The 24,405-nt window shown below is 45.9% G+C and overlaps 1 protein-coding gene across 2 annotated transcripts in view; it reads right to left on the bottom strand.

Annotated features, from left to right (window-relative positions):
* The window catches only part of UNC45A (unc-45 myosin chaperone A), a 55,102-nt gene that overhangs the window by 27,143 nt on the left and 3,554 nt on the right, over positions 1 to 24,405 (bottom strand). Inside the window, exons 4-16 of one of the 2 annotated variants that reach the window (XM_029574869.1) lie at positions 23,984 to 24,159; positions 23,218 to 23,307; positions 21,548 to 21,550; positions 21,279 to 21,446; positions 16,620 to 16,785; positions 15,625 to 15,795; positions 14,918 to 15,089; positions 10,631 to 10,931; positions 6,496 to 6,590; positions 5,678 to 5,819; positions 4,378 to 4,518; positions 2,734 to 2,861; positions 1,185 to 1,251 (exon numbers count right to left, since the gene is read on the bottom strand). In XM_029574869.1, coding sequence (XP_029430729.1) covers positions 1,185 to 1,251; positions 2,734 to 2,861; positions 4,378 to 4,518; positions 5,678 to 5,819; positions 6,496 to 6,590; positions 10,631 to 10,931; positions 14,918 to 15,089; positions 15,625 to 15,795; positions 16,620 to 16,785; positions 21,279 to 21,446; positions 21,548 to 21,550; positions 23,218 to 23,307; positions 23,984 to 24,159 — 1,820 coding nt within the window. The remainder of the gene's footprint in view (positions 1 to 1,184; positions 1,252 to 2,733; positions 2,862 to 4,377; positions 4,519 to 5,677; positions 5,820 to 6,495; positions 6,591 to 10,630; positions 10,932 to 14,917; positions 15,090 to 15,624; positions 15,796 to 16,619; positions 16,786 to 21,278; positions 21,447 to 21,547; positions 21,551 to 23,217; positions 23,308 to 23,983; positions 24,160 to 24,405) is intronic. The other variant, XM_029574870.1, reaches the window with a different exon arrangement.

Raw genomic sequence — 24,405 nt, 5'->3', positions numbered from 1 at the left:
AAAAGTTTGTTCTTTTTTTTTTTTTTTTAATAACTTTGTTTTTGTATAAACTTCTCTTTAGCAGCTGCAGGCTCCAGCTGTCTACCTGTAGTAGGGAGAAGAGGGAACTGGCCCCACCAGTTATCTCCCCCCCCCCAGCAGGTCAAGGATCCCAATAGACCCAGGAATTTCAAACCCCCACCGGCTCATCCACTCTTCTACCTGAAAGGATGGCCCCACTAGGACTTACCGACCTTCAGGTAGGTCTAGCTAGTCATCTATTTCTAAAACTGCCTTTTATCTCTTTTTTTTTTCATAAACTCAAACTGCAGGATTTGCACCACCTTCCATCTGCTGGAGACAAAGTAATACAGACGGACTACGGGCGGCACCCCAGGTTAAGTGACAGTGTCAGTAAAACTTTCTCTGTCTCCATCTGCTGGAAGGGAGGCAAAGCCCAGGAGTCTGGACTGATCTGGGTACATACAGAGAATGACGGCATAAATTTCCATACAGGCAGTATCTCACAGGCAGTTCAGAAAGGCCTAGGCCTGAGTGAAGGTTCTGAGGTCGTTTCTGAAATGAATTCATCCGTGCTGCACAAATACACAGAAGTGGCCCAAAAAACATTGCTTCCTTTAGATGTAAGTAGAAAATACTTTACTTTTTTTTGCAAGAAGAAAGGAATCACATATTGGAAGAGGACATTTAACGAGACTAGAGAGCAGATGCAGATAACGGTGCTAAGAATGACAATAAGCCTTACTGGCTAGAAAGACACGAGCTCTGCTGTATCAGATTGTATAGGAAATGTTACAGGTGCACAAACATTTTTTCTTCTTCTACTTATTCCACTGTCTTTCAGGACTGAGCCTGACACCAAATCCCTGCCACACAGGAGAGTGAAGCATGCTGCCTCGTATCAATACAGGGAAAGCATAAATCTGAACAAACACAGGAGGCGCTCTTCTCACTGGCACACGAGTACCGTTCAGAGCACTGCTGAAAGGAGAAATGATTTCTCACGGATTCACTTCTGTCATACCTTGAAAGAGGCAAGCTACCAAAACTGCTATGCATTACAGCACAAAAAAGATAGAGAGCAGAGCTAACTTCTGCTTTTACGTTGCATGCACTGGAGTAGACAGCACTAAATCTGTAATGCCATGAACAAATTCAAAGGTTGTAAAGTACATTCAGCTCACCTTCCCGCCTCCTTGAGCTACAACACTCCCTCGGTCTTCTGTTTGCTCCACTAAGGCCAAAAAGACTCTACAAAAGAAAAATGAAGTTGTGGTGGGTTAAACGTGATGCAGTATTTCCTCGCATCGCTCTGCAAAACCCTGCTCGGATCAGAGGTGCTTCAGCTATAAATGTAATAGGGGCCACAGCTCCTGTGCTTCCTGAGCCAACCATCCAACTCTTGGTTCCTCCTTGACGGTTGATGTAAGCACCATCGTTGCTTTGTCTGATAGGAAGCGCACCGCTCACCCATGTAACCACAGCCGAAAAGATATTAACGCTAACCGAACTGCCCTTATCGCTAACTGTTTGATAGAGCATGATGTTTCCTCTGTCGACCATTGGCCTTGAGCCAACTGTCCCTGACAAACAGCTCCCTAACCCCTAAGGCTGGCATCGGTGCTTATCACCACCAACTCTGGGTCTTCCAGATCCACTCCTTATTCCAGACTGGCCTGAGAGCACCTGGCCTCCCCGTTGAGAGTTAATCTGACATTCCTCCAACTACGGGTTCTATCAGTATAGGCACATCCTTTGAAGGGATCGTATATGTGCAAATGCCCAGGGAACTAGATCAAGTGTAGATGCCATTGAAACCAGGCCTTGTAAATAATTTGAAACCCTGGGCACCGTGAGCCATAAGAAATGACGAACCTGGTTCTGCAACTTCACAAGCCTGTCTGCCATAAGAAACACCTTTCCAATCCTGGTGTCGAAACGGGCCCCCAGATACTCCAAGGATTGGGATGGTACGAGATTCTCTTTAACAGGTTCACCACCCAGCCCAGAGAACTCAACCTCTCCAAGACCCGCTGCACTGACTGTTTACATAGAGCTTCCGATTTCACCCGAATGAGCCAGTCCTCATAGATGCATTAAGACTCCCTCTTCCTGCAGAGCTACCGCTGCCGCTACCACCACTATCACCTGGACAAAACCCAGGAGTCTGGACTGATCTGGGTACATATAGGAAACATCACGGATCAAAACACGAGCCTCCAGAAAGGGTCACCAACCCCCTACTCGTTAGGCCTCAACCAGTGGGGGATGGTCCAGCAGGCACCTCACAACCCCTGGGAGGAAATATTCCCAAACTGGATCTTCTATTTTGGGGTTTTTTTAAACTCCAGGCTGCAAGTTTTATACTTCTACCATCTGCCTGAGACACTCTAGGTTAAGTAGCAGTGTCAGTAAAGCTTTTCTTCTCTGTCTCCATCTGCTGGTAAGGAGGCAAAACCCAGGCATCCGGACTGATCTGGGGCATCAACAGGCATGCATACTTTACAGACATTCAGTAGACCACACAACTTTTGAAAGTTGTCAGAAATATGCACTTTTAAAGGCAAGGAAAAGTGGGGAAAAAAAAAAAAGAAGATGCTCAATAAACGACATCATGAACCAAACAGAAGAAACTGTCCAGACTGCAGACCATGCTCATCATAAAGCTTAACTTACATCGCATTCTCATACACCGCCTTCCTCCATGCCATATGCACTGTGTTCGGCCCTTACCTGGATATCAGCTCCCGGCAGGAGTCGGTAAGTGCTGGAGTCTCATTCTTTACCATGCAGGCCAGAGCGGACACCACGCCTGCAGCCAGCAGCTTCTGGATACGCTTCACCACAAAGTCCCTCTTATCCTAATAAAGTAACACAGCACATCATCTGGCTCCCATTTATAGGGGCAATGTTCAAACTGGCCACACTGGGACAGAAACTGTGTACGCTTTGCATGGATTCTTAAAGCAAAAAACTACCCAAGCCCTTTCAGTATGAAATCTGCCACTAGTACCCAATATATGTGATCACTTGCACTCTCTCATTCTGCAAGTAGATGCGAAAATGTAGCCTACATGCACGCTTCTCCCCCCTCCAACCCAAACACGGTCCTGAGGAAAGCCTCCTTTCAATGTGAAGCCTCCTTTCAATGTGAAACACCACGTGGGTTGCTAGCTGCATTGATGGAGAGAAATTTTAAGTTTATTAACATGGATAAAATGCTTTGAAAATTGTCACATGTGCACATGTGATTAATGATAAACTTTTTTTCCCTCTACCCCTTCTCTTAGTAAAGAGCACCACTGCTTTAATCTAGGCCTATCTTATGTCTTATGGCACTTTTTCACTACAATGTTTTATGGGAAGCAGAATAAATCTAATAGCTAGACAACTGATCAATCGGGTGTATTTTAATCTCCCCACTATTATTACAGTGGTTACACTTTCCTTCCAGTACTACCAGTTCTCAGATGTGGTCCATCAAACATCAGAAATGGAAACCACCTTTCTTTGGCAATTTCTTCCCTGTCCTCTTCCTGCCTAGGTCACAACCTACTCTGGACAAGAAAGGAGTTTAAAAGATGAATGGAGGATAATGAACTGTCGAGAACACAGCAGCGAGCCTTCCTCTGTCAAGCCCCTTATGCGGAACTCATCGTGTAAAGAAATTCAATGTTCTAGAGGTGGGCCAGTACAAGAAAGCAGCTGAAAACACAGTTATTCGTTCAGGTATCTCAATCCGATTTTACTTTAGGCTGATTTATTTCTGGAGACTGAAGAGTAATGTGTAGGAAGTTACAGGTTAAGGTTTTATTGTTGCTGGATATGATGTATTGTTTTACTGTAATGTCTTATTTTGATGGTTTTGTTGTATTTTATTGCATTGCTGCAACTTGCCTTGAGCATTTTGAATGGGAAAGAGAAAAATAAGGATGACGTACAATCACTTTAGGCAAAGAATAAGGGTATTTTGCCACTGAAAATTAGCAAGCATAAATCATGCATGCCAAAAGTGTCCACATGCTTCACACCTACTATCTGTGCCAGGGAGGGTGTTTGGTGAGATAGCATGGACAGTTTTGAAAATGCCAAGTGCACGAGCTGTTTTACTTCCCCAGGCGATCACCTAAATTGCACATGCTCTGAACCCTTCATGCACTTTGAAGCTGTTCAGAGGGCAATCGTCATACAGGTCATTTAACCCAGGTAAATCACTTTGAAAATCATCCCATTTTGTCCTGGGTTTTTCTGATATTCCCCCCCCCCCCCCCCCCAAGTGTAGCAGATCCAGTTGCCCCTTCATTGGCCATTTCTGGTGGGAAAAAATATATATATATAGGTCAGCATGGCAGCATCCCCACTGTCCCCGCTCCTCACCTTAGGGTGCTCCTCGGGAATGTGCTGGTTGGCGTACTTGGCCAGCTTTAGCATCTGGGGATCCAGCTCTGCCCGATCATAGCTGTTGGTGCAATTCACCAGGGTTGAAGCAACTGCAAACAACACGGTCTTGTCTTCCGACTGCATAAAATACAGAGTTCAATATAAATACAAGCAGAGCAATACAAGACCACTTGTTGTTCAGCAAGAAGAACTAAAGTTCAGTCTCCTGTGCTGAGCAATCCCTAGACCCCCATGTACTATGCCTCCTTCATTCAACTAAATTCTGGCAGGAATCTTAATCCCCGGTACCAAGCTGTTAACCACTGCAAACACAAACGCATATCTACTGCTGCAAAAGAGGCAACTTCCAGTTCTGCCCTGCAACGCCACGCAAGAGTCAGTACAGCAGTGGTCACACCTGGCTTTCCAGTCTGATACTGAACTCGGGAACTCTTTAGGAAAGAGACCTGTATCATCTAGAACTGGGCTTTAGCATGCACCATGCATTACAAGGCTCATCAATGCAATAATGCCTGGAAACCCTATTTAAACATACTAATGACAACCATATTCTTTATACGGGATGCCACTGGCAAGAATACAGAACGGAAAGTTTCCCTCGCTTCTGGACTGATCCGGGGTATGAACAAGAAAGCTTGTTACTTTTAGTGCTCTAGCATGATTAATTCATTTTTGAAAGTCAGAAGTCTAGGGACTGACTGCCCGAGAAGCAGAGAGTAAAACAGCAATACCGGGCACAGATGCAGCAGGAGTAAGGGGGAAGTGAGAAAGTCAGTCAGAGCACAGGACGTGCAAGTCACACGTGCCATGCCTTACGAGACGGACAGACAGGTAAGCTCAGCGGTAAGAACACACTCTACAAAGGCTAAAGCTTTCACACCTCAGAACCAGACATTCAGCTCAGACTTCATTCCTACTAACCAGCCCTGGATTACCACACTAGGATTCTGCAGCTTTGACAAGGCAAGCAAGAACCTCATTCCCCAGCTTATTCTTAAAAAGACCTCCATATACACCTGACGATAAAGCCTTTGATGCACGGTCTTGGGACTGTAAATGTGAGTTTGTATGTGGGTCGTTTTCTTCAGTAGTGGGCATGGCAGTGCTGGGGTTATGGGCAGCTCTGGTCTGGCAGGCAGACAAGAAAGAAAGAGACAAGATGCATGAAGAGACAGAAGATTCATTCCTTAGTCTGCAGTTGGGACACGCAATCTCGCTATATAGGCTCTAGCAAGTATAAAAAGTGCTAAATGAGCGAAGTGAAGGTCTGCTGTACCTTTGCAAGCTGAAACATGATCTGCATCGCTGCTGTGTCGGCCACAAACTCTTCCTTCACATCTGCATCAAAGGTGAGGTAGGCCAGCCCTTCCACTGCCCAGCGCCGAGTACCTGGCTCAATTACCTCATTGCACAGCCACCTAGGAAGGAAGGCACACAGTGCGCACCTGCTCCTTTCAGGTATACAAAACACCAGCACCAGCCAGAGAAGCAAGGACTTCACAAGATTTAAAGGCCCATTCAGCCCTTCTGAAGGCACTGCTGTTATATGGCTGATGTAGCAGCAAAGCAACCCCACTAAATAGAAGTGAGAAACATCAGTGAAATGCCCTAGGATAGCTTAGTTTTACTTCAGCAAAATATTTAGTGTGGGAAAGGAGGGGAAATAATTTGCGTTATGAACAGAACATGAACATTAATTTCTTTTCAGTTTTGGTCTGTCTCCACCTGCTGGACAGGAGGCTCAACCCACGGTCTGGACTGATCCGGGTACGTACAGGGAACATTAATTTACTGCGTCATCAGTGGCATCGCCGGTTGAATTTCTGCTCTATAGATGAAATCACAGAGCCCACCAGCAGCCTCGAATGACCGTACAGAAGCTTAAACCTGCATAGCAGCTCAGAGTGGGAGTTGGGTAACTTGCAGCAAGAATATTTGTTAAAATCCGTTCACCTGCCTCCCCTCCCCCGAACATCATGGCAGGATATAAATAAAAGTCTAACAATTCACTGTATGCGTGCACTAATCAACGTTTAAGCAGGATGGGAAAGGCCCAGCAGTGCTCCGGGCATGCAGGTTTGCACTGGCACTCACTTGCGACACTGTTTTGCTAGTTTCAGGGTAGAGCCTTCAGCAAACTGTTTCATACTGAAGTCGGTTCCTCCTGCAGAGCCCAGTTTACAAAGACCCTGAAACAAAACACAAGATGCACAGGATGAAGGAATTAAACCACTCGTCTTTCTAGCTACAATTTGCTACGTGTGCGTGTCAGGCTCTAAAACAGTCTCTGCGCTGAGTTTTCAGGAGATTTAATGACTAATTTTGTTTCCTCCTCTCAGTATCTTACCAAAAACTGTGCCCTAACAAATCTTAACTGGCGCATTTCTCAGGGGACCGAGGCAGCAATTTTCTACACGTTTCCCACAGATGAGCACATGTTCATACGTGTAGAATGTGCTCTGTAATATCATCTGGCCTCTGTGCATGTAAAAGTACGTGCACAGCACGACAGCAGGGGTCTTTTTCCCACTGCGAAATGAAACAAGCTTCCAATTTTGGCCAAGAATGGGAAGTGGACAGGGGAGCGACTCTATTTTATTTATTTTATTTCTTTTAAAATGTTTTATATACCGCTTATACAGTGTGAGATCTGGACAGTTTACATAATGTAAACATACATAATTAAAAAACATAAAACAACAATACAAGGTCGTCATTACAACATAGGACTTGGAATGCTTTTAAGTACATAACAAAAGGAGAATATCAGTCAGAGTGTGATGTGTTGAAAGCAATGGACCATAGATGGGTTTTTCATTTTTTTCTTAATTCTTTGGGGTTAGTCAGGAGTCTTAAGGTCGCTGGGATGGAGTTCCAAAGAGACAGACCTGCAACTGAGAAAGCTCGTTTTCTGGTTAGATCAAGCCTGGCTATTTTAACTGTTGGAATCTGAAAGAGGTTTTTATCAGTTGAATGTAATTGGCGTGGGGGTTGGTATAAACGTAGAGAGGTGCAAAACCAGACTGCAGAGGGATTACGAATTACACTGAAAATCAGTGTTAGAATTTTATAGTGAATATGTTGTCGGATTGGGAGCCAACGAAGATCAAGGAGGACTGGGGTGATGTGATCTCTGATTTTAACATTCGTAAGGAGATGGACTGCGGCGTGTTGAACTAATCGATGTCTGGAAGGCCTCTATATAATGAATTGCAGTAATCCAGTCTAGAGAGTATGGGAGCTTGTAAAACAGTTCTGAAGTCAACAGCATATAATAAAGACTTGAATCTTTTGAGAAGGCTGAGTTTGTAGAAGGATATTTTGACAACTTTAGCGATGCTGATGGACACAGACAAACTGGAGTCAAGAATGACTCCTAAGTTGCGAGTTTGATTGGTAATGGGTATTGTATGGTTGTCAAATCCAAGGCAAGAAGGTGGACGGCAGGAGTGAGAAATAGTCGATAAATGTACGATTTTTGTTTTAGCAGCATTCAGTTTTAAACAAGTATGTGATAACCAGGTTGCAATGGTGTCGAAGTATAATGTGATTAAGGAGAGGGTGTGGGACCAGGAGGAAGTGTAAGGTATGAGAAGTTGGATATTGTCAGCATATATTTTAATGTCTATGCCTAGACTAGTTAGAATGGCAGAGAGAGCAAGTAAATGATAAATAACATGGCGGACAGAGAGGAGACCTGCGGGACGCCAGAAGTTGAGGTGTACCAGTCTGAGGAAATTGTGCCGAAATTATCTGGCTGGGGGCGGTTGGAGATGAATGAAACGAACTATTGAAGGACTATGACCTTAATACCTGTAAATTGTAAGTTGGTGAGGTGTCAAGAAAGACTATAATGTACTCTATACCGGCGTCAAAGCCTCGGATATTGGAATCAAAGGAGGGAAGAAGTAAAGTTTCAGTGCTGTGTGATTTGGATGGAGAATATTATTGTCATCAATGTATTCTCTCAGTTGATAGAGATTTTTGCTAGAGTAGTTAAGGATGCTACTGAGCGGAAATTAGAAAAATCAGTGAAATGGATGGTATTTTATTTCTTTGGGACCAGAAGAATTTGCCCCCATTATTTGTGATGGGCCCAGACACTAATGGTAACTTAGTATTTGATGGCACAGAAAGACCACTTGGTTCATCCAGTCTGCCTGGTCATTTCTCTCCACAATGCCACGAAAGGAAAATTGGTTCCACAGATCAGTCCCATACTTCTGGGTTTTGCCTCCCTGACAGCAGATGGAGACAGAGAACATTTTACTCACGCTGCTACTTAACCACGTGTGCCACCTACAGTTCCTCAATATTAATCTGTACCCAAGCAAAATCAAACCGCCAACATTTTCAAAACTCCCAAAGGAGGACCCAACAACCTCTGGACAGGGGAAAACATTTCCTGATAGACCACTTCTGCCTTGACCCTAGAGCACCCCCCCCCCCTGTGGTGGCAGGGACCGTGAATCACTACCAGCACAAGCCGCATGCTGCTTGGCAAGAAACGCCTCATGCAGCAACAACACAAAATCCACTGAGAATATATCTTGATGCTCCAAGGACAGGAGCTAGGGACCGGCAGCATGGGGCTCCCTTCCTCCTCTGAGTCCCCCTGGTTTTGCCCGAAGACAGAAAGGGCTGGAGACAAGTGCGGGGGGGAACATCCCCGTTCCCGCCCCTCCACCCGATGGTGCAGGAACAGCCAAAAGCGAACCCAAAATGGTCGCCGTTCCCACGTTGAAGGGGAAGGGATCCGCACCCCGGCTCAAGCCCCAGAGTACTGCAGAAGCAGTAGTGGTAATTCTCCTATGCTTTTTGGCGCCTGCCGGGCCCTCAGATGAGCCCTCCTCGCCCTCCGAACATCCGGCACACAAGCCGGTTGAGGTGCGACATGCTGACTCCTGGCCCATTGCAACGGAGGAGAAAAACTGCCTGAGAGCACAAGCGAGGAAAAACCTACTTCAGCACTAGAAAAAAAACACACCAGGCTCCAAAACAATGAGGAAGAAGCCGCCCGCGCAGCAGAGCTGTGCTACTGTCTTAAGTTCTTTCTTTTTTTTTTTTTTTTATTTATTCAACTCAACTCCTCCAAAGCTGAGAAACAGAGGCTGGAAAAAGGAATTGTCTGCCTCAGAATAAAAGAATACCCCGAGCCTGCAGCCGCCTCAGTGACCTTGTGAAGGGGAGGGATCTGGACCACCAGATTTACACCCCACGGGCGCACAGTCCAAACACACACAAAGGTCACCAACCCCTGGATCATTTGCCTCAACCAGACAGGGAAGAACTCACTAGGATTAAAAAAAAACCAAAAAACAACCCAACCCTGGAAGACTCAAAAGAAAAAAATTGTCCAGACTGCAGATCTGCAGGTTTTGCACCATCTACCATCTGCTGGAGACAGAGTAATACTGTGGAACTGCAGGTGGCACACGTGGTTAAGTAGCAGTGTCAGTAAAACACAGTCTCTGTCTCCATCTGCTGGCAGGGAGGCAAAACCCAGGAGTCTGGACTGATCTGGGCATGTACAGGGAACGTTATCTCCACTCCCATCCATAGAGCTAGAAATAAAAAAGCAAATGCAAGCAGAGCTTCTGCTCCTAACCTAGTAGGGATTCCTTCTTTTGACTGCTCCTTTTATATACCAAGATTCCTGTCTCAGCCGGCGCACATTTCTCCAGGATCAGTTTACTTGGCATTTGAAAGTTTTCCATTCATATCCTGTCTGGTGCATAGCAAGTGCTGAAAAAGTCTAACAGAGTATGCAAAGATAGTGAAGAGCCTGTATCATCTGTGCTTTGAGGAGGAAAGGGGTCAAGAACGTGTTAGAGAAGAGAAATATGGAAGGAGTTTTAATCACAGGAAAGAAGCTTCTATTTCTTGGCCAGTAAGATTCCTACTCTCAGTCAATGTCTAAAGATGAAATCTTAACACCTGACAGTATTAGTATTGGCCCTAGGGGGGATTCTGCCTCAGAAGCAGTACAGACTAAGCAGAAGATTAACAGACTAACATGAAATGCTGTTTCCTCACAGGCTAGAAAGAAACTGGTGCTCTGCTAGCCACAAGATGCTTGTGGTAGATAGGGCTGTATAGGTGATAGCTAGCTTGCAAAAATTATTGTACTGTAATTTTAGGCAGGCTAAATATTTTTGAGGGACCGCTGAAAGATGTCCTAACTGCCCTGCGAAGCCCTGGTGTCACTAATGTGAGGGACGAGACTCACCACCAAGGCCCGGATGCGGACTGCATCACTCTCACTCTTCTTGTAGATATCCTTCAGCAAGGTCACCCCGTTGGATATGATGAACAAGGCCCGTTTGGATTTGCCGGCAGCATGGATCAGTGCTTCGACTGCCACCAGCTGATCAACGGTGAGCTCCGAAGCACACAGGGCAAGCATGCTTTCCATGATGCCGCTCAGCTCCAAAGTCCGGTTACCAGCCTCAGAGGGGCCCTGCAATAAGCAGGACACTGTCTGGATTGCCCGGAGTTTACCGACCAGGCCATGGCCTTCAAACCAGCTTCTACAGAAGGAAAAGAATATTAGAATAAGGACAGAAGAAATCTCCGAGGCAACTCAGACCACAGGCGAGGCATTTCTTTTACATTGAGGGTGTGCAGTAACGACACTCCTAGACACTTTACTGCTGGCCAGAGAACCCTATCCAGACTCAGTAAGGACAAAGAAGAAAACCCATCAGGACATACACAAGCCTGCAATATAAATCAACGTCTGTACCTTGATGCTTGGGAGCAATCCCAGGCTCTTCATTTCCTCGTTTCACTCTACTATCATAGAATTAGTAGGATAGCGCACAGCAGAATGCATTTAACTCACATTTTTAAGGTTATACAGAAAGTCTCCTCATGTTACTAGAACATGCTGAATACAGGAAAATTGGTTCTTACCTGCTAATTTTCATTCCTGAACACCACATATCAAAAAAAAAACAAAGCGAAGGGTTGACATCACCAACCCTCTGCTTGCCCGGCTCGACCCAAGAGATGGCCTACGAAGAAACCCAACACCTTAGGGAGCAAACTCCTCTCTTTTCTTTTCATCATTTTCTCTCACTTATTTATTTTAGACCTCTACCATCTGCTGGAAACAGAAATACTAAGGAACTGCAGATGGCACTCTCATATGTAGCAGTGCATGAAAAGTTTTTTTATTCTCTGCCTCCATTTGCTGGTAGGGTTGCAAACCTCATTTGTCTGGTCTGATATGGGGTATGAACAGGAATGAATTCAGAATGACAGAACAAAGAAGTAGGTGCTATGCACAGTTTGTAAAAGTTTGTTTACTCTCCAGCCCCTCCACTACAAACTGAATAATGGAATACCCTGTGGAATCCCAAGCTGAGCGAGAGTGCTTGGTACAGCACAATGAGCAATGAAGGACAGACAGAATGGAGAAATTACTTACCTGATAATTTTGTTTTCCTTAGGGTAGACAGATAGACTCAGGACCAATGGATTATGTGCTCCTCTGCCAGCAGATGGAGACAAAGTCAGATTTCAAAGCTGACATCACCTTAGATACATCCCTGCAGTGACCTCAGTATTCTCTTCAAAAGCCACTGTGGACATACTATTGAAAAAGACGATTAAAAAAATGATTAAAAACAGATAACCGTAACTATACTCGACCAATCAAATACTGAACCCCAGTAAGATTATAGATGCTCTGATCTAGAGATTGGATGACGGCTTAACCGTAATCTCTTGGACTCTATATCCACTCCACGGGCGAATCTTTGGCACCGTTCTTGGGCAGCCATGGGCAGGATACCAATTCCATCTGTCTACACTAAGGAAAACGAAATTATCAGGTAAGTAATTTCTCCGTTTCCTAGCGTGTAGCCAGATGGATTCAGGATCAATGGGATGTACAAAAGCTACTCCCGATTGGGGAGGGAGGCTGCCCACGGTCCGGTTAACACCGCCCTTACAAAGGCTGCGTCCTCCTGGGCCTGAAATTCTAGGTGATAGAATCTGGAGAAGGTGTGCAAGGAAGACCACATCACCGCTCAGCAGATGTTGACAGGAGACAGCAGTCTAATGTCCGCCCATGAGACCACCTGAGGCCTAGTGGAATGAGCTTTAACCGAAAGGGGGTAATGGCTTTTCTTGCCTCCACAGAGGCTCCTGTGATCACCTCCTTAATCCAGCGAACTATGGTAGCCCGCGAAGCTGGTTCGCCCCACTTCCTTCACCGTGAAGGACAAACAGGCAGTCCGTCTTTTGGATCGGTTCTGAAACTTCCAGATACTGCACCAAAAGTCTACTGACATTCAAATGATAAAGGAGGCGGTATTCTTCCGCGTCCTTGTGCTTATCTAGGGATGGCAACGAAATGGACTGATTCAAATGAAACTCCGAGACTACCTTGGGTAAGAAGGATGGAATGGTACGAAGCTGTAATGCTCCTGAAGTCATTCAGAGGAACGGTTCCTGACACGACAATGCCTGTACTTCAGAGATGCGACGTGCCGCACAGTTTTCAGGGTTAATAAACGCAAAGAAAGACTGCGCAACAGCCAAAAGTAAGGCCCTGCCAAAAACTCCAATACTAGATTAAGATTCCACAAGGGAACCAGCCGAGGTGGCCGGAGGTGCTTCACCCCTTTTAGAAAATGGGCCACATTCGGATGAGCCGACAGACGGGTTCCGTTGAAACAGGAGAGAGCCGCTACCTGAACCTTCAAGGACTTAAGGGTCAAATCTTTATTCAAGCCATCCTGCAAAACTTGCAAAAATTCCAGAATTAGTGGGATTTTGAACGCCCGAGGGGGGACATCGCGCTGCTCGCAACAGGCTTCAAATGCTCTCCAGACCCACACATTCACTAGGGATGTAGAGAACGTCCACGCACGGAGTAAGATGGCAATTACTGCCGCAGAATATCCTCGCTTCATCAGGCGAGCCCTCTCAAGGGCCAGGCTATAAGACAGAACTGAGTAGGATCCTCATGAAGGACTGGTCCCTGCTACAGCAGGGCCCTGGGGAGTGGGAGACACAGGCGAGTCTCCACCAGGAGTCTCTGCATGTCCACATACCACGGACACATGAGCCAATCTGGAGCTACTAGTAGGACTAATCCCCTGTGGCCTCGATTCCGCGAATGACCCTGCCCAGCAGGGGCCACAGAGGGAAGGTGTATTGCAACTTTTCTTCTGGCCAGGTCTGAACAAGAGCATCAGTCCCCAGGGTCCACTGATCTCTTCTGCGACTGAAGAATCGGGGAACCTTTGCATTGTGAGATGCAGCCAAGTAGGTCAATGGACGGGAGACCCCAGTGATCTACTATCAGCTAAAAGGCTTTGCCAACAACACCCACTCTCCTGGATTCAGACTCTCCCTGCTTAGAAAGTCTGCTCTAACACTGTCTTTTCCTGCGATGTGGGAGGCTGAGATCATCTGTAGATCGTCTGTAAATGTACAGAGCCGACGCACTGAGCGTACCAACGTTCTATGGAGGGCAATACAGCACACACAAAGACACACGCAAGATGGCACCGCCACAGCCTACCACGCAGTGTGCCGACCAAGCCTAAAGCGGGGCCTAGCCCTTCCGGGGGGAGAGGGCTGCTCAACCCGCTTGGAAGCCCACTGCCCCTTAACCCAACGGGATTGGGAATGACGTCTGTACGGCTCGCTGAGCAAGGAGACCGGAGGAAGTCTTACCAAAACCCTTCCAAATGTCTCTGAATCAGGAGGTAATACTTCTCTTTTTTTTTTTTAAACTTACCTGGGCTCAGCGCTTACCAGCTGAGTACAGAGATGGGCTCCGGCTGCAGGGGGGAGAAGGCTTTGGCTGTCACCACTGCACTCAACTTCCTGAACCTGCTGCCTTTCAGCTGTTTAAGCAGTAAAGTCCTCACCGGAAACCAGCGACCGGACCAAGGCACACCGCTGAGGGATCTCAGAAATCGCCTCAGGAATTCTCAACTGGGGGAGGGACCTTTAGGTATCACCGCAGGAGAGCGGGGCTCAATTTTGTTTCCTCCAATTTAAAATGTAGAATTTCTCCTTCCAAAAAGTATAGTAATCCGTCTAGGAAGAGATGCATCCACCATCGGAGAAATACTGAAGGGCTGAGGTCGCTACCGGGGTGTATCTAGGGTGATGTCAGCTTTGAAATCCACTCCGTCTCCATCTGCTGGTGGGGGAGCATAACCAATTGGTCCCAAGTCCATCTGGCTACATGCTAGGAAATAAAATTTGCTTTCTGGCAGAGATGAGAGTAGTTTGCAAGGCTTTATTTTAAAAGGCATTCTGTGACCATTATTTTAAAAAAGTCTCTTATTCTGCAACTCAATCCTAAGTCTTTTAGAAACTGAGCATGCATCAAAACGGGAACAAAAAGATTAGACTGTGCCAAAAAAATGGACAAAGCTGGCCGCTCAAAATGAGTAAGCAAGAGAGCAAGGAAGGACTGTGCCGAATGGCAGCCCTTGTGCTCCTGCCTACTGTCCTGTCTTTCAAAGGACACTTGCTGCTCCCTTACTGGACATAATCTTCACAGAGCTTATGGAAGTTTTCCCTCTCAGCATCACAGCTGAGATCATCGTAGAGTTTGCTCAGGAGCACAGAGGCACTCATTCTGGTGTTCTCCGACACAGGCAAACTCCCTCGGATCTCCAAACCAGATCCTCCCACCTCAAGGATTTTCTTCAGACCTTAAACAGCAAAACAAAAAAAGATGTAAAAAAAATCAATTCAGGGGAAAGCTTTCCTGACAGCTGCAACAGTATTAGATGAATAAAGACCGGACAGATGAAGGGGAAAAAAAAAAAGTCACAGCTCCAGGGTGTCAATGAAATATTTCACGGAGCAAATAAAACTGTCGCTCTCCACTGGTTCACTGCAGGTTGTGCACCAAAGGAGCCAAAGAATTCTAGCATGATGATGCACTGTGACATACAAGATTTGTTTTAAAATACATCTAATGCACAATGCGTTTATCGTTTTGGCACATGGGGAGAATGCGCACTTCTGGTACAAAAAACAAAGGTCAGGAAGAGAACCACCAGGCACACGGCTCCTGGGACACATACCTGGAGCGTGACATGGGGGAAGGGTGCAAGACAGAAGACAAAAGATTTATGTCCTCATGAATGTTATGAGGTAAGAAATAAATCTCACCTCACAGCATTATTTACTTATGATCAAAAGGCCTGGCATTTTACTTTGAAGCATAGCTGAGCTCCTTACCCTGGTCAATGACCCACAAAGTCAGGCTATTGTTGGGTTCTCGCAAGGACTTCCGGGGGACCACTTTAATTAGAAGATTGATGGCATTGTCACGGCCATGTCCTGAGACCCCTGTCTGGATTATCATCTCCAGCAAATGATGGATCATCAACTTCAGCTCCTTCGAAGGGTCTGTCAAAGCGCAACAAATGTCAGTTCCTATTTTTCTCTTCTGCCATCCCATCCCACACCCAAGACTAGGATGCCTGCCCACTCAGGAGACCAGTGGTGGGTGCTGGCTAGATGGAAGCTCCAGCAGATCTACTGAAGGAGCAGCCTGTGGGACCTACATCACCAGTGAATAATTCGTATGGTAAACCAAACAAAAGAAACACACTGGCAGCTGGCAAATCAAAGCAAAAAATATTATCAACCACCTCCCTGAAGTCTTTTTTTATTCCCATATCTCAAATGGGGCGGCAGGAAACCACACTTCTACCAGAATAAACCAAGGGGAGGGGAAAAAGAGAGAACCAGAAAGTAGAAAGATATGGATTCAAATTTAGAAGTGAAATCAGAACCACTGCAGAACTTCCTTAAGCATCCGTACTGTATCAGCTTTCAGTGTCTCCTTTTAGCGCTGCAAGTCTTGTGACCGTTAAGAGTTCCCCCTAATATTTAAGTATTTCTTCTTTTGTATTATTGTTATTAGTATTATCATCATTATGGGTCCCATGTCCCCCTCTGGTTGATTTATATTAGGTTGGCTGCTGTACAAAGCAGAGTTCCCCCTTGGGCCACTGGGGGCAGTGTATACTTCACATTTTCTTTTAAGACAAATAAGACACAAAAAGAAGAGCCCAGCATTAAAAGAAATAAAACGGGAAGGAACGCTTAACTTGTACTGCATAGACAATCCCTGGGTATTCTCTTAAAAGAAGATACTATACACTGCGCAGAGCAGAAAGGTGGTGGCCACACAGCAACCACAGAAGATGCCCGCCCGCTCCACTTACCCAGCACCACCGCACTTTCCATCCCACGGAACTCCTTCGCGCCTTCCTTCAGGGCCTCAAATATCCCCTGCAGCACGCTGCACGCCGCAAGGGACACCTGCTCGTCGGTCACTCCCATCACCTTGCAGAGGCGCTCCATCCCCACCACGCGGAGAACCGCCACACTCTGAAACGCACACAACGACAGCACACATTCATCAAGAAAGCCAGGGCCAAACACGCCTGCAGGCCATGGGGGAGTAATTCTAAGAGCACCCTTACCTTACTACTCAATTACTTCTTACCCATACATTTATAGTGCGCTTATCTTAGATACCAAGTGGATTCCAAGTAAACATACATAGTTCAGAACATAAGGATAAGCATTGAAGATGCTAGTTAATCATTTATACAGCCGCATATCCAGGGAGACGGATCTTTGAAACGGAAGCAAACTAAGTTGTAATAAGATACAAATAAAACTATAAAAATAAAACTTTTCAAGTTTTGCTTTATCAAAGGCACAGTGAACTGAAGAGAAAAATTAAAACCTGAATGTTTAGGCTGGAGAAGAGAATAAAGAAAGCTACAATGACTTTAAGATATTACAGGAAAAAACTTGTGAGTTCTATTCAGAAGAGATTTCTAACTTGTGACTCGCTCAGATGATTTTCAATTTTTCTTGAATTTTGAAAATAAACATCGCACAAACATGCTCCAATCTCTCAATAAAGGAATAAGTTGCCTCTTACTAAAAGCAACTATGTTAAAACGTATGAGAAGCTGTATGCCATTTGCCTACACACAAGTACATTTGTCGGGGACGTCTACTCACAGTCTGTTGAGTATTAGTAGTCGATTCAGGAAATTTTGAAGCATGCCTATATTTCTCTGTTCTTCATTTGAATCCACCTGCGCTATTACCTCAGCCTTCGTACCTCCCCTCTAGCAGAAAATCCTGACTCCTCTGTTTTAACCGCATCTTTCGAAGCTACCTTGACCTGGATAGTGTGGCACTACATGTGAAGGACTGTAGAGTCAGGTCAGATAAAAGTGCAACAGAAAACAAACCGCACTCTGGAATCTGTTAGGGCCCTCAAACCATCCGGATCTGGACGTCCCTTCCCTATGTACGTCAAAGCAATGGCCTCCTTAAGCCACTGCGCAACAGTGGCCTCACATGCTTGACAACCTTTTTTCGAACTGTTCCACAAAATAAACAGGTGATCTGACCTCCTAAAGTCATTAGTCACTTTAAGATACCTCAACAAAGCTCTCTGCACATCAAAGAGTTTAAGCTCCCTTTCGTGAAGTATGGAGGAGTCCATCTCAGTAAAAGCTGGAAGCTCCACAGTCTGATTCACATGAAACTCCGAGAACACCTTAGGCCAAAAAAAAAATAAGAAGGTTCCGAACGCAACGACACCCCGCCCCCCCCGAGTCCGAAATCTGTAGGAAGGGATCACAGCAAGGCAAAGCCTGTAGCTCTGAAATTCTTCTAGCTGAACATATGGCCACAAGAAAAACGACCTTAAAGGTCAAATCCTTAAGAGTTGCTCTCCTGGGTGGTTCGAGGGGAGCCTCACACAAATCCCCCAGAATGGTCAAACTCTCCTCACTGGCAGGCGTAAATTCTTTGCCTCCCGGAGAAACAGAACTACATCCGGATGAGTAGACAGAGGAGACCCCTCTACCTTACCTCAAAGACACCCAGAGCAGCCACCTGGACCCTAAGAGAATTAAAGGCCAAACCCTTGACCAAACCCTCCTGAAGAAAAGGCAAAATATGAGACACCATAGCTTTGAGAGCTTGTACCCCATTAGCAATACTCCAGGTCTCAAAAACCTTCCAGACCCGCACATACGAAAGAGAAGTAGACCTTTGCCTAGCCTGTAACAGAGCAGTAATAACCAATTCGGGGTACCCCCTCAAATTGCTGCTTCTCTAAAGCCATACCACTAGTCGTGCCGCCTGATCCGATAATACGGGGCCCTGACGAAGATTATCCGCTAGATGGCCGAAACGTAGCTGACCATCCATCGCCAAGATGACTAGATCCATGAACCAAGGCCGACAGATCCACTCCAGCGCCACAAAGTGACTTCGCCCAGGTTACTCTATCCATCACAACACCTGTTTACTAGAGGCCAAGGAGGAAAAACAAAGTAGAACCTCCCAAGGCCAAGGGTCCACCAAAGCAGATGCCCTTAGCACAGTATTCTCTTCTCTGACTGAAAAAAACAACCAAAACGCCTTGACATTTTAATGAGCCGCCATTAGATCTACTAGAGGACAGCCCCACTTCTCGCGGATGAGCTGCATCGCCATCTGCGACAGCTCCCACTCTCCTGGGTCTCACTCTGCAACTCAGAAAATCCACTTGGACGTTGTCAACCCTCGCGATATGCAACACCGCTATCCTCTCCAAGTGTTGCTCGCCCAAAGAATCAACTCCTGAGCCTCCTGCCCGATTCTTGATTCCTCCCTGCTGATTGATGTAGGCTACCATCGCCACATTGTCTGACAGGACAATTTTCGTTCCTGTAGCACCAAGGATCAGTCCAGACTGCTGGGTTAAGTCTCCCTTCCAGCAGATGGAGCCAGAGAAAAGCTGAAAAGCACCCCCTAGATATACCGGTGTGAGGAACTGCAGGGGGCACTGGAGTTTATGATGCAGTGTCAGCAAAGTTTTTCTCTGTCTCCATCTGCTGGCAGGGACGCAAAACCCAGGAGTCTGGACTGAACTGGGTACGTACAGGGAATATTGGATTTAGCAAAATATAAATGCTGAATAAAGATAAAAGATAAAAGATGTATTTCTCAATAGATTGCAGAAGCTAGAGGAGCTGCTTAACAATAGTGAAACAAATTAAAAAAGGCATGGGATGGACACTGTGGATCCCTAAAGGCTAGAATTGGAAATTAAGAAAAGGTTGCATGGGGGTAACCGGCATGGAGCAGTAGCCATACCTCTAACAGAAGGCATGAAGATTACTACCCTTAACTAATTAGCTTATGTGATTTTTACACAGCCAGCATTCCTCCCCATTTCAATGGGGGAGCGGACTGGGGGGAATGGATTCAGATGACAACCAATGCTGGGCCCTGGCTTTTATGGTCCAGGCTACTGATTCACTGCCATTAGGGAAAAGCGCAGGTCTGATTCTACGGCCAAGTCCATAAGCAAAGCACGTTCAAGCAACAGCATCGTATGAATTATCAGGAAGGCTACTCACTCTGTAAAAATGGTGCTAGCAGTAACTTTTTATGGGTTTGATAGTTGCTTGCTTTTGATTTTTTTAAATCACTACCCTTAGCACGAGGCTTAGGGATAACTGCATGGAGTGGCAGTTACTACCATAGGAAACTTGCTGGGCAGTCTGGATGGAGCATTTGGTCTCTTTCTGAGGTCGTTACATTACTTATGTAACTAACAGGTAGCACATTTAAAACACATTTAAGAAAAGAGTATTTTATTTACTCAACCTATAATTAAGCCATGGAACTTGTTGCCAGAAAATGTGGTTAAGGCTGGTAGTTTAACCGATTTTAAAAAAAGATCCGGACAAGGTTCTGGAGGACAGGTCCATAAATGATAATAATAATAATAAATAAATAATAATTAACCAGATAGACTTTGGCTCCTTCACCTTTTAATTCTTGGAGAGAGCAACATGGAACAGACAGACTGTAACTTGTCTTATTTTTTGGTTTAAGTCGGTTTGAATCTTTTGTATCAGTTATGTAAGCTTAGGGCTTAACAAGTTTTAATAAATACAAACAGTTTCACGCTCGGATTTGCAGGGAAGCTTCCAGGCAACCCGAAGCAGCCACTACGGGAGACAGGATTCTGGGCTCGATGGGCCACTGGTCTGACCCAGCTTGGCATTTTGTATCTTAAAAAAAAAAAAGGTGCTCCGTGTTGGTCTCATGCTTTCTTAATCTGTCACGAGTTTTGTCCCTATCACCTCCCTTGGAAGGATTCCCATACAACCTTTCTGCGACTCCTCAGAAGATTCTTAAACCATTCAGGGCACAAGACTTTCAAATGCCAATTCATGACAAGAGCTAGTGGCTGAGGACTGCTCTAACTGGGTAGGAAAGAGGGCCGATTTATTTATTTAAATTTACACTTTTATGCACCGTGCGGACGACAGAATGCTGACCAAAACTGTAAACAGCCACATATCAATATGCAAATACAGTAAGAAAATTAAAAATAAAATCAGCGCATCTAAGATCTTTTGTTAACTAAAAGGAGAGCCAAGCTGCATCTACAGATACAACTAGCAACCCCCCTACTGGAAATAACCAGGCCTTTACCCTCTTTCCAAAGGCCAAACAGTTGGTCTCAAGCCTTATATCCAATGGGGCAGAATTCCATCATTCTGGACCTCTGACTGAAATTACCCTCTTTCTACAGTCCCCAGTATGCATCTCTCTAACTGATGAAACTGAAAAGAGATCGCAGACTCCTACTGTGGACATAGAGCTTAACCAACTTTTTAAGACATTCCGGCCCTGTACCCGATTTAACTTAAACATCAAAACCATTGCCTTAAAATGAGTGCGTTCCCTGGCAGCTTTGACTGCAGTCTGCACTTCTAAATAAAGCGTGCCAACTAGGGTTCCAATGAGCAGAACGGTCACCCAGATGAGGTATCCACATCTGCACTTACCCGGGACTGGTGACCAGAACAAAGGCCGGAAAGCGTACGCAGGGCTGCCAATACCATGTCAGGCTTTCCCGTGTCCAGCAAGCGCACGAGGAGACACACACCGTCACTGCGGAAAATCTTCTCTGCTCCAGCAGCCTCCCTGGCCAGGACAATTAGGTTTTGTGCTGCCTAGAAGCCAAGAAGGGAAATCTTTGTGACTTGTTAACAGTGCACTTGCTCCCCCCTGGCCTGCCCTTCCTGAGATCATCAGGGCTCGTGTCAGGCACCACCTTCTACTTTCGCCCCTGGAGAATCTCTCACCTTTCAAATTAAATTTAAATAGATCTGCCAGAAATCCACACCAAAACAGGTGAATTGTGATAAAGCTTCCACCTTTCAAGAAAAAACTGATGAAAATACAGTCGCTGGGTGTCACATTACCTCATGGCCACTGTGCCAAGGGCAGGCTGGCACCCTTCTGGTATTCCCTCTATAGCAGGGGTCGGGAACCAATGGCTCGCGAGCCAGATGTGGCTCTTTTGATGGCTGCATCTGGCTCGCAGACAAATCTTTAATAAAAAAGTAAAAATCTAACAAAACCCCCCACCCTCCTGACCCCCCCCAAGACCTGCCAAAAGTCCCTGGTAGTCCAGCAGGGGTCCAGGAGCGGTCCGGGAGTGATCTCCTGGACTTGGGCTGTCGGCTGCCAATAGTCAAAATGGCGCCGACGGCCCTTTGCCCTCACTATGTCACTGGGGTCGACCAATGGCGGCGGTAGCCTCTGTGACATAGTAAGGGCAAAGGGCCGTCGGCTGCCAGTAATCAAAATGGCGTCGACGGCCCTTTGCCCTTACATATGTCACAGGGGCTACCGCCGCCATTGGTCGACCCCAGTGACATAGTGAGGGCAAAGGGCCGTCGGCGCCATTTTGACTATTGGCAGCCGACAGCCCAAGTCCAGGAGATCACTCCCGGACCGCTCCTGGACCCCCGCTGGACCACCAGGGACTTTTGGCAGGTCTTGGGGGGGTCAGGAGGGTGGGGGGTTGTAGTAAATTAATTTTGGAGGTCTTGTATGGCTCTCACGGAATTACATTTTAAAATATGTGGCGTTCATGGCTCTCTCAGCCAAAAAGGTTCCCGACCCCTACTCTATAGCGTATACAAATGTGATCTGTCTTTATCCAGGCCATCTCTACTCAGCTCTGTACTCTGAATGCAGTACCCAATACTTCTGGTTTATCTGTGCATTGATTATTAGGCAATAGCAGCAATTGGTTCACTATATATCCAGCATGCCTTTACAAACCTTGCCCAATACTGTAACAGAGGCACTGTGACTCTTTGCTTTATCAAAAGTATTACGGCTTTATTCATAATGCCCTGAACTGGCTGGCCTCAGCTCAGCTGTAGCAGAGAAACGACTGACAGATACAAGATTCTCTTCATCCAAATGATGCAGGATCAAACATTAGGAAGAATCCTGACCTGCCCCATGCAGCTCAAGTTAAATCCAAACATTGTAAGCTAAAAAGAAACATTAATTTGAAACTGAACTAAAGGCACACAGGTGGCTGCTGGCAGGTTTAGATGGTTGGAAGCAAAAGTCTTGGGCCTGTCTCACATGAAGTGTGTGTCAATATAATCCTATAAACAGCATGCAGAGCCTTACTGTTTCACTAAAGAATTGAAGCATCTGTGCATTTTCAATGAATTCATGAAGCAATGACAAGTAGTTAGAAAATATATATTTGCCCCTTAGTATACTAAACTGTACCACTGTGCGCGCACACAGGAAAGCTCCCTCAGTACAGCTAATTTTAGGTCAGCCAACCTCAAAAGCAATAAATAACCCATCCTATAGGGGTACACTGCTCACAACTAAAGTGCTGTGCGACCCAGCGTACAATGCACATATCTCCAGTTCATCCTCTGATCCTCTGCCTGCTCAAAGACCAACCTGTTTCTTTTCTGCATCTTTTTCTGCCGAGTCAAGAAGGATCTGAAACATCTGCTCCACTCGGGAATCTGTAGTTGACATGAGCCGAACCTGAAAGAGACAAGATAGCCAGCCAGATGCAAATCATGTGCCCTTACAGCTTCACTTCTTCTACTATGTATTGCTCTTTTTATTCACCATAAGTGAATTCTTAGGTGTTCGTTCACTCAATAAACCTTCAGAAAACAGGAAAAATGAGCAGACCTAGTAGTTCAGCGTAGAAGGACCAGGGTTTGATTCTTGGCTTGTTTTCCACACCCCCCCCCAATTGGTAGAGACCAGGGCTGCTGCAGAGGCAATGTGATCAGCCCCTGGGGGTAGGACGTCCCAATCACTGAGTAATGGCGACACCTGGTGGCTGGATTTAAGGCTTATTACTTGCAAAATGAAGGCTCATGCTGTCAGATCTTAGCCCTGGTTTCGATTGAGTTAAAAGCTCAAAGGAGCAGGAGAAAACTGTGCCAGGTCAAAAAAAAAACAACAGAAAATATAAATGGAAACCAAACCTCTAGCAAAATGCTAGAGCTTCTGAAGCACTTCCCCTGACATTCATCACCTTCCCCCACATCTCAACTCCTTAGTCCAGATTTCTCTTCTACTTTCCATTGTCCCACTTGTTACCTTCTCTTGAATTTAGTTTTCCCATTAACTCCTATTACCCCTTTGTAACTCTTTCCGCTCTGGTACCTGAAGCGAGTTTCAGCATCCCCCCTCCCCAGGTTCTTACTTTCTCCTGAATCTGTACGCCAAGGCTGCGCACTGCCTCCTGGAAGACCTTGTTTTTTGGTTCCAGAGAGAGACACCGCTGGAGGTCAGAACTCGCCTTCTCCAGCTGACCCAGCTTCTCCAGTGCCTGGCTGCGACGGAACAGTGCCTTCACGTCACCACCGTCCACGTCAACTGCTGTGGGGACAGGGTACGACAATTCTAAAGACACGCCAAGACTTGGTCACCCAGAACAGCATGGGAAGAGGTGACAACCCTGCACTTTCTAGTGCATTCCTCGGGGTGCACAGGTACACTGCAATTCATTAGCCACAATATATTTCACTAGATTCTCCCAGACCCAGTTTTCACTATCCACCACGTGCGAGTCCCTTGTACTTCAGGGTCCTCCCTGCCTTACCTTTGGCTAATATTCAGAGATCA

Source organism: Rhinatrema bivittatum, chromosome 13 (assembly GCF_901001135.1).
Source record: "Rhinatrema bivittatum chromosome 13, aRhiBiv1.1, whole genome shotgun sequence".
NCBI lineage: Eukaryota > Metazoa > Chordata > Amphibia > Gymnophiona > Rhinatrematidae > Rhinatrema > Rhinatrema bivittatum.
The sequence above is the reverse complement of the archived record's forward strand: the minus strand, read 5'-3'. Positions and strand labels throughout refer to the sequence as shown.